Source organism: Typha latifolia, chromosome 5 (genome assembly GCF_019914945.1).
Source record: "Typha latifolia isolate L0001 chromosome 5, TyphaL0001v2, whole genome shotgun sequence".
Classification (NCBI taxonomy): Eukaryota; Viridiplantae; Streptophyta; class Magnoliopsida; order Poales; family Typhaceae; genus Typha; species Typha latifolia.
The window spans coordinates 12,509,670-12,527,089 of NC_133090.1; the positions used below are offsets into that span (position 1 = coordinate 12,509,670).

Genomic DNA, 17,420 nt, shown 5'->3' on the forward strand with positions numbered 1-17,420 from the left:
CAATAGAAAATCAAGAGATACTTGCAAACAACGCCAATCCTCCTGCCATATTAATTTTTTAAAATAAAAAGGCTGTCCGCACAGACTGAATAGATCTTTACAAATTAATGCAGGAGAGATTCACCGCAACCCCAGAAGCACACTTACAGGACTCGATATAATCTCCGTTATTCCTAGTGAGAAGAAAGCTTACCAAATTCTGAGACTATCCAGAAAGGAATAGAAATTATTATCCACCAGTCACCACGGGGGATGAATCCAGAGAAGAGCATAGCGCTCCAGAGATATTCTAAATCAATGACGAGGCAATAACCATAACCCTAACAAAGCTGACCATTCATCTGTGTGAAGGCTCTAATGTCTGAACATTTGGACTCGTCATCCCCTCAATCCTATCTTTGGTTATCTCAACAAAATGACCAATCATTTCATGGAACTGCCTGAGCCCCGATAAGGGAAGAATTATAGACGAGCGATCTGCTCCTGCCACCTATGTTAATTGAGGAGAACATTCTCAAGCAAGAACAAAGAAAGGAGAGAATGAAAACAACTCCAGGATGATCATACCTCCGATATCCTCAGGAAATGACCTCTGTTATTGCTTCCCAAATCAAAGAAAAACCTCTTCTGATCTACACGGATTACTTTAGATAGCCCCAAGCTTCCAACTTCATCCTGTGGGGGCAGTTCAACTAGTCTTTCCAAGTTCAAATCTGAACCTGTGACTGCTTGAGCACTATGACCGGATATAAAACCAGCACCCACATCATCTGATAGTCTGGCGATATGATCTGAATGATCCATATGTTGCTGTTTTTTTTTGCCAAAGAAAGCAGCAAGATAATGCAAGAAGCAATACCGTTAGAATGTCATTCAGTTGAACTAAGAAATGAAAGAAGAACAAGATTTCATCCAATTTACCTTATTGGGTATGATGAATTGCCGCGAGGCTTCATCATTTATCTCCAGTAAAATATTCCGAAATGCAGCCCAACCTTCTTCGCCAGAGCTTCCCGCAGGAACAATAATTGTACTACGATTTCTGCTAACAGATGCTTCAGAAACCTAATGCAGTAACCCATTATCAGCTATTATAAAGCAGTATGACAACCAAATTAAGACCAATAAACCTCTACCATATGGGTGGCAAACTAGCTTTTGTTAGCTAGAAAACTACCACAGACCGTGGCAAGCAAATTGATCTACTGTTGTATCAAGTTGTGCACCTGCACTCTGGCCATGTTAATCACGACCAACAAGCATGGACAACAAAGACTTATAAATATATATATATGGCACATATAAAAGTTTACTGTACCACCAGACAAACATTTATATCCATCCATTAATATGCATTTATGCACGTAAACATGTCTATGCACAATTGACATGTGGCAGTATATGTACGTATTATTCTACATTATGGTATATAAATGCACCACATATTAATTATTAGATACATTAGTACTAAAAATATTTTTGAAGAGCTTACTGGCATAGTGGCCCCCCACCAATGAACAGAGGTAGGAGTCCTGACAATTTCGTTGTAAGAACTTCACAAAATCCAGAAACAGGAAAAAGCCTACCAACAAAGACGACATATCCAGGTACGCTAGTCATGCTAATAGTATGAAATAGCATTCTGCCTCTGCCATGTTAACTACAAGCAGGCCTTTATTCAATAGATAAAGCTCTATTTCACAATGGACCTTAGTATAAGAACCCTCTCAAATTAGACAAATGGGAACTAAACTGAAAAGGTACTTACAATAAAACATTCAGGTTAATGAACAAGATATGCTTTAATTCAAAGTTCATGTCAACATGTCTTAACTATGGCAAATGTCGATATGATAAAATAGGTTCTCAACATCACCATTGAAATGTCCAAACCTAATATCCAAAAAGGAAAATTAAATTCCGGACAACCATATATCCAACTGACAAGCATTCATAATACTAGATGCGAGAAACTATAAAAATGTATAATTTCCACAGTTTACAAATGGTACATCCATAATTCAAGGTATTCCGGAGCATGAACCTACTGAGGAGTGAACTGGTCATTTTAATTCAATGATGTCTATCATGAAGAAAACGATTGCCAGTAACTCCCAACACAAATATCATCACACTGAAACGCTGAGATATTCATTGACAATTTTACATGGTAGCTATGATTTTATGTCCAACTACAACTTATGGAACTCTTTATGAACTTCTAAAAAGTGATTATTTTCCTAGTTCCAATTTTAACAAATAAAACATGGTTAATAATGAGATAGCTAGATCAAGTTAGTTGCTACCTCTAGTATTCATCAATTTATCCCATCCCACTATAATGTGCTATCATGGCCAAATATTATAGTATCACCATCCTCACTAGCCCCTGTAAATTTCTGCGAGCTATTAACAGGGACAAGAGCATAAGAGAACAAAATTCACACCCCAAAGGCTCCTGCCAACATGAGGTCTAGGGAAGACACAAGTATACAGACTTATCCTCGTAAGGAAGAGATTGTTTCCATGACTTGCATCAACACTTGTACAGCCAGGGCATATCTTATTGGCAAATTGAGTGACATCGTCAATTCTATTACACCCATTTTCAAATGTGCAACAATATATTCAGCAGCTGATTCAAAATCCCTTTCCTCTCTACTATCATTAGTCCCCTATTCTGGTTACCTTACTTCATATGAGAGTTTCGCAAGAAGGGAAAAGTAAGACCATACTATATATAAAAAGCTACAAGAAGCTATATACAGTAACTTCTAATAAAAAATCTAAAGGAACTTCTAGCAGATTTTCGGTGAACCTTATAAAATACATAATATACCAAAAGGCTCTTTGAATATTCACCAACCTTTTCAGTTAGCTACTTCAACAAACTATCTAAGATAAGCTTTCACAGGGTTTCGTTTTCAATATAACAAACTAATCATACTGATTACAAGCTTGCTCTTGCCTAATAAACAAAGTACTGAATGCAGTCTTTCAATGCTAGTTCGAATACTATCTTCAACTAATAACCGCTGATGTCCTAATGGATATTTCCACATTCTGTATGCATAATTAATAATGTACTAAAATATCCTCTTCTTTTACTGTTGAAGAGAAGCAAGTTCTCAAAATATTTTTTCCACTAACATCTAGAGAATGTTACTAGATAGACCGAAAACTCTTCTTTCCCTGATATAAATTGCAGCAAGTTGGACGATCTAGAGGGTCAAGAATGCAACTGAAAGGACCAAGTGATAAAGTGGGATAACCTTACTGTAAAGGAATTTAGTCAATCAACCCAGGCCATTGACATTGTTCCCAGTCCCATAGCCCGTATGCTTTGTCCAGTTACCAATATGTGTGTTCATGGGCTAACACATCTACAACTCAAGCTGTTCCCAGTGCTCACACAGGAAAGAAGAGGGTGGGAAGAGATAAACAAGAAGAATTTCAAGATATAAAAGTCGATCAATTGTCTCCCAAGGTCATTATCTGAAGGGTGGATCTGTAAACGAAGTGATCCAGAATCCACTTGTCATCACCTGTTAGTATATTAGACAGGTGCAATAGTTACATATATAGACCAACTATATGCTTTCTATTAAATAGGATTATTAACATGCATAACTGCAAGACACGAAATAAACAAATCTTGATTTTCATAGGAAAAATTGCCTACTACCAAAAATGTGATACAACTTATGCATAAAACTAGAGCACTTTACAAGTTGTCTCCTTTTCAAAATGGAATCCCATCATGGCAAGATGGATGAGGTTCTGGTACTGTATTAAACTATCAATAGCTGTCTTTGAATAGGTCAGCAACCACACAAATTAGCTTATCAATTTTGTCAACAAGGCCATAATAAGTACAACACTTGATATACCCTAGAGAATATGTGCACTTCTAATCAAATATAGTGGATTATCAAAAAAATGCATCGATGCTTCACAGTACATCTAGAGATTAAGTAGTAAAGGCTAAACCAATAGACTAATTGAAACTAAATACTCCAAATTATGCAGATCCTTCGCATTGTCGGGTCGGATTAAGATTGTGCACCACATACTAGTTCAAGCAAGACTTGATAAGCTTCAAGTTCTTGTGTTTAATTGTTTATAATATATATATATATCCACACACACCTCTCCCTAAACCCACAGAAAATACACACACACACACACACACACACACACACACACACAAATGAATTAAAAATCGAAGTTAGCTGTAAAGAAAATGTGATAGGAAATAAGGTCGAAGGGGAAACAATTAGCTATTCAGTTTTGGTGAATGACTATGTTATATCCAAGTTAAGAAATTCTTGTTATCCATAAGACTATAGGTAAATTCATGCGCAAGACAAATATACAGATCTTCTGTCTCACACAATTTACACAAGAAAATAAAAAAGAAACAATGATAGCCGCAGCATAAATGAGCAGTGAAACAAAGTAAGGACATCATGATATATATTATCAATATACAGAAAATAAGATCAAGTTCAAGCTTCATCCAGACAAAATAGATATATGGGTGTAACAATAACAAACAAAGTTGTCTACCATATGACATATAAGAGATGTAGCAAGATGAGTAGGCTTGCCCTAGTTGTCTGCTACAAGATAGCTAGTTGTGGGGCTTTCTTGGAAGGTTGAATGCAATCACTCTACTTAGATAAACCTAAACGATAAATAATGGTTCCACCTTTCCTTTCTTCGTCGACCATACATTGATATTTCTCAGAAAACATGAATCACATGAATATGCAGACATATATAGAAGGAATACAAGAAATAAAAGGCTTTCCCTCCCCCCTCCCATCTGCAATCAAGACTAAAATGGAGACCCAGTTTCATTAAAAAGTACAATTCTTCACTACGGATACTTATATTAAAACTGGACCAACACCACCAGGGTCCTCATTTCATCACAAAGAAATCTAGTGTAGCACGCCAAACATAATTATAACAAATCTAGAAGGTAAATTACCATATATTAACCACATATCCGTTTCAACAATCACGCATTTAGAACAAGCGGAAGAAACCGACAAAGGAACTTTACCTTCAAAAATCGCCCTCGTTTGTTCTCACCAATGTCGAAGTAGAACACCTGCGAGCTTCAAGAAACCCATTTCAGGAAGAAAAACGAAAAAAAGAGAAAAAACGAAATCCAAACCAACATGAGATCATCCCCCTTCCCCAAACCTTGGTATCAAGCTTGAGCTCCTTGCTGAAGGCGTCGCGCTCATCCGTCTTGACGTAGTAGTCGAAAAGGTCAAGAAACCAGACGATCCCATCAACGGGGACGATGATGGTGGATCTCGTGGCCGAGGTCTTCTCCGAGATCTTGAGGTACCTCCCGCGTGGGTTCTCCTTCAGATCGAAGTAGAACAGCTTGTGCTCGAACTGGAGGGTCTTGCACACCAGCTCCACGTCGTTCCCCCCGGATCCGCCGCCCTCCATCCCCGAAACCTTAATTCGCAGTAGGACCGCGTTGGAGAGCTAAAAGGGATTAGGGTTTGGGGCCATGGGGTTTGAGAAGAGGTCATCGTCTTCGCTCGTCTCGGTTTTCTTTTTAACTCCCTCGTGGTTTCTTCGGGAGGAGTCGGCCTAAATTTTTTTCCCCCTTTTTTACCACGCCCCGGTTTACCATCCTCGATCCACCGCGAGCGGTGAAAGGTTAAAACAAAAAAAGAAGAAGAAAAATTAAGGCCGAGCTAACGTGCGCATGGGTCTCAGGCAACCGTCTCCACTCGATTAGAACAATTTTTTTTTAAAGAAAAAAAATCTATAATATATTTATAGTTCTTAATAATTTTAAAACCTAAAAAATAATTTATAAAAGTAATATAATTATATTTCTTCTATTGTTTAGCCATATTTTAAAACTAGACAAATGATTCAATAAGTACAGATACAACAAACAGATCAATCTTGGAACAGGGATAATAACTTCAGTAAGAAAAGATGAAATCATGTACTGAAATACAGACTAAAAATCACATCCCCACCAAAAGGACATTGCAATATATGATATGCTAAGCTATCTCTTTAGACTGAGAAAGAACAGATAAAATAACAATAGAAGGCAAAAAGGCAGTCCTATCACAGAAATTGTAGCATCATCCATCACCCCAGGTAGGGGTGTAGCCGGATCCATATAATAAATGAGACGGTATGTAGGTAATTTCAACAATTATATGGGCTCACAGAACAATGTCCTGAGTCGAAATATTTCAAGGAACATCACAATGTCGAGGAATAAAATTACTGAAATTCTGATAGAAAAGCAGCAACATAATATTATTTATCTGGCACTCCCAATGATGTGCGAAAAATGGAAAAGCGGAAAGATACAATATGAATCCTTTACATCTATTTTAAGCCAGATATCGGCTGGATTTTGGAACTTGAAAGATAGCTAATGCTGATACCAAAATAATATGCCGTCTTTAACAGTGGTTATTAGAAGCAAAAAAGCACCTTAACCTCAAGCTATATAAAACAGCATCTCCGACTCCAGAACAGCAGTCCACACAACTCCCATCTTAGAATTGCACCTCGTATTCAATTCAAGTTTAGATTCAAGATTCTTGGGGAGTTTCAAATCTTGTAGGAGTGTCAATTCCCATCATGCAACAGAGGCCTGATATCAATATGATGAGCAGCACAATCGCCTGGAAATAAAAGCACACAAGATATGAAAAGAAAATTATGGGACATTGTACCCTCAAAAGGTAAATGATTAAACAAGTAGCAAATGATTATCTATCCATGCATGCACAGCATAAGTCATATGCAAGATAATTTGTGAATAAAATAGTAGCAAATGATTATCAATCCATGCACGCACAGCAGAAGTCATATATGCAGGATAATTAGATTACTAAATCATAGTTTAACATGGGATTGCCCTGCAGACTGCAGTTACTATGGCAAGATCCAGCAAACTAAATGGCAATTTCTACAAACCAACATAAGCAATGGAATCACTAACAATGACAAAGGACAAAGTAACTTACCACAAAAAGGCCTTCAAGGAGTGAAGACTTAATCTGACAAACTTCATCACATATGGTGGAATTAGCTGAATCACTTGTTTTGGTGCCTTCTGCAAGAAACCTACTTAATGGCAAATGAGTAGGGTGGTTAAGCAAACGGGGGGGTTCTGAAGCATAGAGAATTGTATATGTTGCACCAGACTGTTCCAGGAAACTGACAAGTTCAGATAATATCTCTCCTGCAGTTACCATTACACACAACTAAGAACAGACTTCCATTGGAAAAATACATTAGAAAATTCATTTCCTTAGAACTTGCATACCTTCTGACTTTCCATGATCTAGATCCTGGAGAACTCCATTGCAGAAAACAATTAGATCTGTCTGCCCAGCCACCCTAGTTTCCATCCTTGAGGTCACAAAGTCCTGCAATTAGTTTTTCATATTATGCTTGTGCCAACATGCATAAAGTACCAAAAAGTCGTGTAATCTAGTTATTTCTTTACATGAATTGAATGCAAGTTATGAAGTTTGTTAAGGTTTTCTCCATCGATGGAACATGCACCCATGGAAGCAATACGATTTACTCCTAAACCATTGCCACAGTTTTCAGCAAATCCTGATATCAACAAACTTTCCAATGTGTCCTCTTCCTCTGATATAGCCACATAAGGGAATGCCATTGAAAAATTTGAGCTTGTAAATGAGATCTGAAGAAGCAGCTGAAGTTAGAATTTCTGAAACATTATAGAGAGTAGCCTAATATCTATAAATGCTTATGAAATTCCAAGGAAACAAATGTCATTACCTTCAATGTATCCACTAAAGTTGGATCAAGCTGTTTAGCTTTAGAAATATCTGATGATTGCAGCTACAGGATAAGACAAATATCTTTTTAGTAGGTTTCAGTTGGAGTGTAAAAATCAAATCTTATGCAAGAAGTGTAAATTCATTGTGACAATAAATGATTTAGTCAAAAGGGAGAATGTGATGTATATCGTACTAACTAGCATCCAAGTCAAGATAAATAACTCTCTTTATATGCTAAAAGTTAACACGTGTCATTTCCACTTAACAAAATCAAAGTCAAAGAGCACGTGCATTAACTATATAAGACATATACAATAAAAGTTCTATTGCATACGTGATTGAGAGAAAATGAAGTTGCATAGCAATGAGGTAGTAATGTATGGATGGCAACTGTATTTTTCTTACCTTAAAATCAAAGGTATGCAGATAAAACCACTGTATATTAGAGAAGTACTTGATATTTATAGTACAAAATTTGGCCATGTACTAACTTAAGCAACAGGGAAAAAACAAGAAATTCCATTACCTTTCTACCAACAAAAACAAGCGCAATATCCACATTTCCATGATCACTTATCCCAGAGCACTGATAAAAGATAAAACCAATGTCAATAACTTTGGCAATGAAGTATAAGAAAGAATTGTCATGATCCATTAAATCCTAAAAAGAGGTATTTCTTGCCTATCGTCAAATGAACTACTTACCACTAGGTTTGACCAACCTCCTTCCTCGAGAACTGATTTAGCTAAATCCTTTGGGGAGATTGTTTGATAGTGGACAACTTCTTTTGCACCACCATGAGATAATCTACAGGAACAAAGAGTTTAGGTACCACATATACTAGATTTTAGCTACACATTTAATAATTTGACAATAAAATCTGCCAGTATAAAAGACAACATGCCTTAAATAACCATGATTAGATGGTACCAGAACATGCAACAGAAGCAAACTAATAGAGTGAGATTATTCCAATAGACTTACGAGGAAAACTCAGGATAACAAGTAACAATGTACTTATGAAAATTAATTAAAATTAGTTGCTCAACAAGTTGTTTAATAGCTGCCACAGTAATCAGCGTCATGAGTTCTAAATCACTTCTGCTTTCAAAGAGTTTCAGTTGTGTTTCAATGGACCAAAAAAACATAACAAAAAACATACGATGCTTTGAGTTCTCATATTAAATTTTCCTGGCATAAATATAATTTTGTCGAGATTCCATAATCAGAGATCTATGAAAGAATAAAGAAGTAAAAGGGAAAGATCACATGTATATTAGGGTAAAAGAGTGTAATAAAGGAGACAAAAGTGCAAAAGAAGAAGGAAAGAGAATGACTGCACCCATAGATCTATTCGGATTATTAGGATAGTGACACTATTGCCTTCAACAAGTATGTCCTGTCGGGCAGTCATTACCCGTAAAAGTATTGGTGCTACAGGCCCAATTAGATGATGCTCATAAATTTTGAAACAGCACAAGAAAAAAAGTTGAAAAGTCAAGAGTAGTGGATTTCCAATGAAAATGTCCATTAACAGTATTATGACTGTCTATTGCCTCCATTATGCTGATGGAAATGACTGATCAATCAAATGTAGGTTCTTTAACTTTTGTCAATTGACAATATTATGCCGTAATGATATATGTAAACTAAAAATCATCAAAATGCCATAGCAAATCATTGGTTTTGAAACAAATCAAAACAAAAAATATAAACTATGACAAGATGCTGTACGTTTAAACAAGTTATATCACATCAGCAGTTTTATTAATCTCAAGTTGAAGAAAGAGGTAGTTTGTCAAGCTAGTGATAAGAAATATTATTCTATTGTTTGCAGAAAACATAAGATGTATATTAATCTGCTGCAGTAACAAATGAAAAAGTTTAATCACAGACCAAAGAGATTTCAGTATTATACCAATTTAAGGACTAAATGTTCTCACAGTTAACTAAACAGCAAGAAAGATAAAAAGGAGAAAAAAATTTCAATTCTCCCCTAACATGGAAAATGAGGAATAAGGATGGAGCAAGTGGCAAGAAGAGGCTGAGGCCACCCATAGAATTCCAAAAAAAATATTTTTTTTTATTAGTTTACCAGAAAGATTGGCATATAACTTATGATGCACCCCATTAGGTCGTACAGATCTCTCTTCAGCCCAAATCTCACCCCACTTTTCTGTACAGAATTTGTTACACATCCTATTTGTAGCATAGTAAGCATGTTTTAAGAACTCGTTAATTAAAATTATAGTAAAATAAGCGGAAGGAAAGATAACAACATAAATGAAAAATATAAGAAAAAAAATCAAAGAGTAAGAATAAAATAAAGCAATAAAACAGAAAAGAAGACAAACTACCCAAGTCAGTACAAATGGAAAAGTGTGTGTCTTAAGGAAGATTAACAAAACCCTAAGGGAAATACATCACTACAAACAACATCAATAGAGAAAAGTCGTAAGGAGCAAGTTAATGATGGCGTACAGAAAGATATACCACACATTTCTCCTATCAAGTAAGAAGCATATTACTAATGTAGGGTTAAGAGAATTTCTGAGTGATAAATCTCCGAAATTTAACAATAATCAACACTCCTCTTCATTCAAAATCCTGTGCAAATATCTGTGTCTAAAATTTACAACGCCGGTATGATTTAAAAATAATAATAATAATCTGCATGTGAAGCTAATATTCCCAATAAAGTGATCAATTTGTTCATATAAACTTTCCCCTTCTTCCATATCCAATAGAAGACAAGAACTACAAAGAGAAAAAGAAAAATCCCATACCCATAACTGCGAGGAGACCAAAGAAACGCAGGAGCCGTCGTAGGTAACGAGATTACGTGCGTCAGCTGCGCCACCAAGAACAACAGAGCTAGCAATGGCACCGCCATTCCTCTCTCCATCTCCAAGCCCTGAAATCCTTCAGATCGAACCAAATCAAACAAACCCTCAATATGCTACCTTAGCGACGAATTGATTAGAAGACCTCAAGATTCGCCACATAGGAGATGGATCTGACTCAATCGAGATCGTACCTGGAAGAGAACCGATAGTTTCCGATAAGGTTAGAGTTTACGGGGTCCAAATCGAAGCCTAGCTTGCTTCCGGTTGTCTTCTCCGCGAGAACCCGATAGCGGAAACAGTTGATTGAAGAAGAAAGAAAAGAAGGGAGTGGTCGTCGCGTTAAGGAGAGAGGGGGGAGGATGGTATTTTCGCAATTTTGGGTGATATTAAATGGTATTTTAGTTGCGCGCAGGAAAAACGTGAGGCATCCGTATCCGCTTCATCTTTTACTAGCAATGAAAGGAAAAATCTCTTTGTTTAGCGGCACACGAGAGACCCGATACCCGTTAACGTACGTCGAATTACGAATGACGACGTATAAACGACCCGACCCGAGCCTGATGACTTAGTGCTTCTATTATGGTTTACTTTTAATCTAATATCCAAATTGAAGCATTCTTAATCCAACATACTTATATGTTGAAATCGAATCGAACATTTACTTCGTTTCAATATCATAACAGATGGCATACAGGCATAATTCATGCAAGTTCAGCTGCTGTGCCATGGCATCTTCCAGGTGAGCTAAACCTTTTTCAAGGGGTTGATATCAAAGATGATGAAGCAAAATAAAATTGAAGAGGCAAAATTGTTCAAATAAAAATGGCTCCACAAGCTCATGCTGCAACCAAACAAATTGGAGGCAGATAGCTAGTGCTAAAACTAAATTCTGGCACAAGACTTCAACTATGTTTCTCATCAGGTGCAATGGAAAACAAAGCGATAGACAAAACTCCTAAACAAGCAACCGTTCAGAGAGAAATCTGTCAGCCAGTGTGATTCGGCTTTCAACGTTTCCCACCACCGCCGCCAAGCTTCGGGCCTTTAGCAGCTCTCGTCATGCTGCCCTTCGTCTGAGTCTTCTGAGCTTTTGCCATTGACTCGGCCTTCTTAGCTTTCTTCTCATCCTTCGTCTTCTTTATGCGCTCTTTGATCTCCCTGTAGAAGGCAAATCCATAAGTTCGGCAAAACAAAATTTAATCAATCAAAGAACCTCTTACGAGGAAAAGCTTAAACCTTAAACCAAGTGAAGATGCTAACAACTAAAACATCCGTCAATGATTCACCATATATGTACCAGCAAAACAATGAAAAAGGGGAAGGATGATTCTTGAAGTGATAGACAGATTGAGGATATTGCATGTTGCGAACAGAATAATGGGAATTCAAATCTCATTAGTAGATAAATGTCTTAAAATTTTAGACTAAAATTTACTCATCTTTTCACAATTAATATTTTTCCCATATTAATACATTAGGAAGCAGCATTTTACTCATGCAACTAGTGTTTCTATTACCAATGATGCACAAGAAACAATAAAAGCAACTATCAGGGAAGAGCTATACCTAAGAGCAGCTTCTCTAGCTGCATCTCGAACTTCAGGCTTCTCAGTTCTCTTCTTTTGAAGAACTTCCAAGGTAGCACCAACAATTGACCTTGAATGAAGCTTCTTCGTGGTGCGACGCCTCTTTTTGGCAGCTTCAGCATGAATGTCCTGTGGTCATAAGGCGAAATTATCAGGTGTAACCACCATAGCAACTGATGCATACTGTGAGATGTTAACTGCTTCAGAAATTGGACTTTGAACCAGATAGGCACCATCATGTTATTCACCTAAAAAATCAATCTTACATGTCGCTCACATTTATACTGCATATGCAATGGTCAGACTGCTTCTGCACAAACTAGCAATTTGGGCCAGCAACTCAATATTGTTACTGTATGGCTTTACATCATTACTATAACTATTCACTTATTAATATATCAGTTTTTACCGGTTAGTTGATATGTTCCACAAGAAATATATTTGCCAACTCAACAGCATAAACTTATCTTCAAGCTAAATGCTTTTCCTTGCTGAATCAATAGAAGAATATATACGTAGGTTATGCAAAACATAGTTTGACAATCAGCAGCTGAAACATTACACATAGAAAACCAAACATATTTTGACTTCAAAAGCAATGTAATGAGAAAGAATTAAATAGCATGCCTAATAGGAACTTCAGCTTGCTTATCCTAAGATACGGAGTCCAGCTTTTGTTATCTCCAACTTTAAGCGGTCATTTCAAACAAAACAACCTAGCTAATACAATGATTCCAGAATTTGAACGGTTCAGTCTAAGCAAGTAATTAAGAAGAAAGATTATTACAACCTTTCTAGGAATACATTCAAGAAAAAAGAAGACAACTGAATATGTTACCTTCTTGTGCTGCTTTCTGTACATTGCTGTCCAGGTAAGCTTGGCAGGCTTCAGACGGTTGTGAAAGTAGCGCTTGCATTTGGAGTTAGAAAACAGAAAGACCTAAGAAAAGTAGATGCATTGAGCCAAACCTCGATTATACAAGTTCATATTCTATAACCTACATAGATGGAAACTTAACATGCATTTAGTATCTCAATGATTTTACCTGGGAGTCTGCTCGAACAAATCTGATACCCTTTCCAGGATATATCTTAGCACCACTGAAACGACAAAGTTCGGTCCTGCAGTCCGCACAATCACCCAAAGAGTTAGAAATCAAGATTAAGAGGAAAAATAATAGTTTCTGCAGGATGCTTAACAGAAGAAAATAAATAAGTTGGAAAAGGAGAAACCATAGCAGAGGATTGATGAAACATACTTGAGAACCATCTTCTCGGCCTTCAGATATCTTCACAACCTTCTCCTAAAGATAGTTAAGAAGGAGATCAGAACATCAAAAAAAAAAAACAAGCAGGAATCTAACGAAAAGCCTCGTATTGAACCTTGTCAGCAATCAGCAATACGAAAGCCAACCAACATTGTCAATTGTTTGAGCAAAAATTAGCATCATTATACAATACACATTAATTAATAGCAAAAACTCATTAATTTATTCAAAATCGTAAGCCAAAAGAATTGACATACACATTAAGATTAGCTAACATCAACCACAATAGAACCCGACGAATAAAAAAAATCCATGCGTAAACAAGCGACCTCCAAGTACTGAGATTTCCAGATCCGAAATAGCACATAGATCTACGCCAATAAGATGAAACACATGACTTAAACAATCGAAAACACTACATTCTAGTATCAAAACTAACAGATTAACATGAATCAACAGCAAAGAAAGCAGCGACCGAACAGCATAACAATCTAAATCTTACACTCTATCAACTTTAACACTGGGAGAAAACAATAGACCAAGGCAACGAAAAGGGAAAACAAAAATAAACCTTGAGGAACCCTAGCCGCAAATACCTCCTTTTGCCGCTCTCTAGGGTTCCCGAGGGCTTCCCGGACCTTTGAAGGGTTGCCAACGAACAATCAAGGCCGTTCAATTGGTTGTATTGATGATGGACGGTTAGGATCAATTGGTTACAAAGGCTTAGCTGGGCCGGAACCAGTCTCGATTTGGGCTCGGGTTTGAAACTAGACTTGAGCTCGTCCAATTAGCGTTTATTAAATTAGTACTAATTTTCTACTAACACCAAGCTAATTATTTCTCTTTTCTAAAGTCTAAAAATATTTTCAGCAAAATTTTAGATTATAAACATTTATTTTGATGCCTTTTCGTGCCATATTTATGTAAGAGAGTTGACCAAGTTATATAATCTAATTATCCAGCCTTCTTGACTCTTAATAGAGAAATAATAATAATAATAATAACATCGTAATTTGGCTGGTCTGGCTAACTGGCTTAGATCTGATCCAATCTTCCAATGCCATCCCAAAGGTAATAAGAGGAGGAAGGTATTAATGAGAGTGTTAGGCAGAAGATCCCTGCATCCTTATCTGCAGGAATTGCTACATTAAAAATGCTTGGCAGCTTCTGATTGGTTTTTCAAACCAGTTAAAAGTTATCATTCAGGAACTCATGCACTCTAGGTTGCAAACGATCCGGTACAAAGCGTCGGTGGGAGGTACTATTAATGGAAGCTTTACCTGTGGCTGTCTGCCTCCCTACTTACACGAGCAGCTTGGAGTTGGAGGTGTAGTGGTTTCAAAGGAGAGCTTGCAGTTCTCGGCTCACCTCAGATGGCAAAATCCACTCATCCTGCTCTGCTCTTCACTCTCCTCTTCTTCTGCTACGTTGCAATGGCGTTGTCCACCAAGGTTCTTCTATCCTTTTCTCACTCTTTCTAATAACTCTTTCGTTTGTTTTCTTTGACACCCAGTATCAGTTACAGTTGTGTCATTTTTACTTTAAACCTCATTTTGTGTACTTAGGACTTCTTTGGTGAGGAGCTTGGAGTGAGTTCTGTGGCAAAGAAGGTTAGCAGTATAACTTCTCTTTTTGAGTCAATTGAGAGAATGGAAATATGGGTTGTTTTCGTTACTTATAATTTCGCTTCTTTTACCTTTGCAGCAAAGACACAAGCATTCTGGGTTTTCTCAAGCAGGTTTGGTTAAGAAATGCAGCTTTCTCTCTCTCTCTCTCTCTCTCTCTCTCTCTCTCTCTCTCTCTCTCACACACACACACACACACACACACACACACACACCCACACAGACCCATTTCTTTGTATATGAAATGTTTTAGTTTACTGGAAAATACTTCAGATCTGAAACTTTTAGACAATGGGATTCTAACTAGCTAAGGGATCACATGAACTAGGTGGTTACCATCTTGATCAGTGGTCCAAGTGTGTTAAGGTCATTAATTATTGTCAGTTCTCCTACATTTTACTAACTGTCTACGTTGCTAAGACTGCAAGCTACCAAATTGGTAAGACCACATCCTCTTTTGGCTAGGTTCTACATGCATTTGGTTCATAGATCTGACCATCTGGATTCTTTTACTTTTGTATCTGGACTCTGAACCAAAGAATTAAGACTTGCTATTTATTGTGTATATGGCAATCCATGAGGTCAGTTGAATAGGGCCCCCAAGATATAAATAGTCTCAAAGAGCATTAAACATCTTAGAACTATGGGAATTAACTGACTCCTACTAATCTCCAGAATGATAAATAAGCCTATGAAGCAAATAATGAAGTGTATAAAGATCTAAGTGATTTATATGGGATTTGTTGCAGAATGCCCAGGAGCCTGTCAGTTTAGGTGCTCCAAGACAGCTTATAAGAAGCCCTGCTTGTTCTTCTGCCAGAAGTGCTGCTTCCAGTGCAGGTGTGTTCCACCTGGGACTTATGCCCACAAGGAGGTTTGCCCCTGCTACAACAACTGGAAGACCAAGAGCGGCGGACCCAAGTGCCCATGAGAAGAACTATGGCAACAAAATATCCATCTTTTTCCACCCACTGAAGGAGTTATGGCTTTGTGTGTGAGAGAATTGCTGTCTTCTGCTTTTCTGATAATAAGTGTACGTTGGGATGGTATACTTCGGTAGTCTTTCAATATTGGTTGTTGGATTGTAGTATGGAAGGTTCGTAACCCTGTCGTCTGCAAAGAGGATATCATATCGATGAGTTGGATCGTATTTTGTTTTCTGCCATGTATTCAGCACTACTGGAGTGTTTATTTGGCTAATTGGGACAGACATTAAATGCACCGTTTTCTATCAACATAACCAGACCTTTTGACCAAAATACAGCTACAATTATTATTATTATTTTCCAAATTGCGACGACAGAAATAGACAGTGATTTTTAAGTGGATTAATAAAATTTTCAATATACTGAAAACTTACTAGGGAAATCATTATTTCAAAGAGAAAATATTATCACACGAAGCCATTATAAATTATTATATCAAAAAATTAAGATTAAAATTTTGAAGAGCTATCATTCTTTTTTGATGATTATAAGTGTAATTGGTAGGGTATAGCCACATCATTCTAATACATAAATTTTTGGCTTATTTATATCTTGCTCACTATTTTTTTTTTTTTTGATCCGGTATCACTTTATCATTTTATACTATAAAAGCATAGAAATACTTTTTAAATTTTTAAAAAACTACAACTCCTTAAACATTATTAACAGATACTTTAAAATTACTATTGTATCCCTCAATTGCTGAAGGAAAAATATTAAATTTCATTAGTTGATAATTTAAAATTAACTATCTACTATGACGTGCTACTAATTAGATTTCTCGGCCTCACTCACCCAATGCCATCACATCGTCAGTTGTGCCTAGTTGAAAGAAGAAAAAAAACGAGAGAGATGCTTCACCTTCTTCCTTTTTCTCAACCCATCTTCTTCCTCTTTGATATGCCAAGAAAGTAGATTGATGTTTAATCCACCTTCATCTCCATCTTTAGGGTGCTAACTTGTGTTAAATATTTATAAAATAAACTAGCAAATAGATGATGTAGCTCCCTTTGTTACAATTCTGAAGCATAATTAGGTATTGCTTTCCAATACGTCTTGGATGTCTCCCAGCAAGCAAAATTTCATGCAGAAAGCCTTTTTCTATACCAAATAAAATAGCTAAAATTTTAAATTTCATAACTCTTTCTTTATATACTATAATCAAAATAAATAACTAAAACGGTTCGCATTTTATTCATTAAACGTTTTCTTTATATTTTATATTTTTACCAATGTCTTTCTCAACTTAAGACCGACTAAATTCCAATCAAAACCATTACGTTTATTT

The 17,420-nt window shown here is 36.6% G+C and overlaps 4 protein-coding genes across 7 annotated transcripts; 1 reads left to right on the plus strand and 3 right to left on the minus strand.

Moving 5' to 3' along the window:
* Window positions 1-18: 18 nt before the first annotated feature.
* Window positions 19-5,754, minus strand: LOC140789435 (transcription factor Pur-alpha 1-like). Its single transcript, XM_073139137.1, has 5 exons — window positions 5,215-5,754; window positions 5,072-5,119; window positions 922-1,065; window positions 568-810; window positions 19-490 (listed from the first exon to the last, which is right to left on the minus strand). The coding sequence occupies exons 1-5, from the start codon at window positions 5,470-5,472 to the stop codon at window positions 338-340; spliced, it is 846 nt and encodes a 281-aa protein (XP_072995238.1). The 5' UTR covers window positions 5,473-5,754; the 3' UTR covers window positions 19-337.
* Window positions 5,755-6,285: 531 nt separating this feature from the next.
* Window positions 6,286-11,088, minus strand: LOC140789312 (uncharacterized). Of its 2 annotated transcripts, none has more exons than XM_073138970.1 (9): window positions 10,859-11,088; window positions 10,608-10,735; window positions 8,526-8,628; window positions 8,347-8,406; window positions 7,819-7,881; window positions 7,517-7,720; window positions 7,334-7,436; window positions 7,032-7,249; window positions 6,286-6,686 (listed from the first exon to the last, which is right to left on the minus strand). In XM_073138970.1, exons 2-9 carry the CDS (start codon window positions 10,724-10,726, stop codon window positions 6,594-6,596), a joined length of 963 nt encoding a protein of 320 aa, XP_072995071.1. In that variant the 5' UTR covers window positions 10,727-10,735; window positions 10,859-11,088; the 3' UTR covers window positions 6,286-6,593. The 2 variants fall into 2 exon arrangements, with proteins under 2 accessions (XP_072995071.1, XP_072995073.1); XM_073138972.1 differs by having other exon boundaries at window positions 10,608-10,743; window positions 10,859-11,086.
* A 342-nt stretch (window positions 11,089-11,430) lies between these two features.
* Window positions 11,431-14,208, minus strand: LOC140789038 (large ribosomal subunit protein eL24-like). 3 transcript variants are annotated; one of them, XM_073138625.1, is made up of 6 exons: window positions 14,093-14,208; window positions 13,513-13,557; window positions 13,300-13,375; window positions 13,092-13,193; window positions 12,234-12,382; window positions 11,431-11,825 (listed from the first exon to the last, which is right to left on the minus strand). In XM_073138625.1, the coding sequence occupies exons 2-6, from the start codon at window positions 13,521-13,523 to the stop codon at window positions 11,675-11,677; spliced, it is 489 nt and encodes a 162-aa protein (XP_072994726.1). In that variant the 5' UTR covers window positions 13,524-13,557; window positions 14,093-14,208; the 3' UTR covers window positions 11,431-11,674. The 3 variants fall into 3 exon arrangements, with proteins under 3 accessions (XP_072994726.1, XP_072994727.1, XP_072994728.1); XM_073138626.1 differs by having other exon boundaries at window positions 14,024-14,155; XM_073138627.1 differs by lacking the exon at window positions 14,093-14,208 and adding an exon at window positions 13,637-13,733.
* Window positions 14,209-14,821: 613 nt separating this feature from the next.
* Window positions 14,822-16,306, plus strand: LOC140788099 (gibberellin-regulated protein 6-like). The gene is made up of 4 exons (XM_073137220.1): window positions 14,822-14,972; window positions 15,087-15,131; window positions 15,226-15,259; window positions 15,896-16,306. The coding sequence occupies exons 1-4, from the start codon at window positions 14,895-14,897 to the stop codon at window positions 16,075-16,077; spliced, it is 339 nt and encodes a 112-aa protein (XP_072993321.1). The 5' UTR covers window positions 14,822-14,894; the 3' UTR covers window positions 16,078-16,306.
* Window positions 16,307-17,420: the final 1,114 nt, after the last annotated feature.

Coding starts and splice junctions, on each gene's coding strand:
- LOC140789435 (XM_073139137.1), bottom strand. CDS start 5,472: ATGGAGGGCGGCGGATCCGGGGGGAACGACGTGGAGCTGGTGTGCAAG. Junction 5,120..5,214: donor AGCTCAAGCTTGATACCAAG/GTTTGGGGAAGG, acceptor TGAAGCTCGCAG/GTGTTCTACTTCGACATTGG. Junction 811..921: donor AATTCATCATACCCAATAAG/GTAAATTGGATG, acceptor AAAAAAAAACAG/CAACATATGGATCATTCAGA.
- LOC140789312 (XM_073138970.1), bottom strand. CDS start 10,726: ATGGAGAGAGGAATGGCGGTGCCATTGCTAGCTCTGTTGTTCTTGGTG. Junction 8,407..8,525: donor GAGGTTGGTCAAACCTAGTG/GTAAGTAGTTCA, acceptor ATCTTTTATCAG/TGCTCTGGGATAAGTGATCA. Junction 7,882..8,346: donor TTGTTTTTGTTGGTAGAAAG/GTAATGGAATTT, acceptor CTTATCCTGTAG/CTGCAATCATCAGATATTTC.
- LOC140789038 (XM_073138625.1), bottom strand. Junction 13,194..13,299: donor TTGTTCGAGCAGACTCCCAG/GTAAAATCATTG, acceptor TACTTTTCTTAG/GTCTTTCTGTTTTCTAACTC. Junction 12,383..13,091: donor ACAGAAAGCAGCACAAGAAG/GTAACATATTCA, acceptor TTATGACCACAG/GACATTCATGCTGAAGCTGC.
- LOC140788099 (XM_073137220.1), top strand. CDS start 14,895: ATGGCAAAATCCACTCATCCTGCTCTGCTCTTCACTCTCCTCTTCTTC. Junction 15,132..15,225: donor TGAGTTCTGTGGCAAAGAAG/GTTAGCAGTATA, acceptor TTACCTTTGCAG/CAAAGACACAAGCATTCTGG. Junction 15,260..15,895: donor TTCTGGGTTTTCTCAAGCAG/GTTTGGTTAAGA, acceptor GATTTGTTGCAG/AATGCCCAGGAGCCTGTCAG.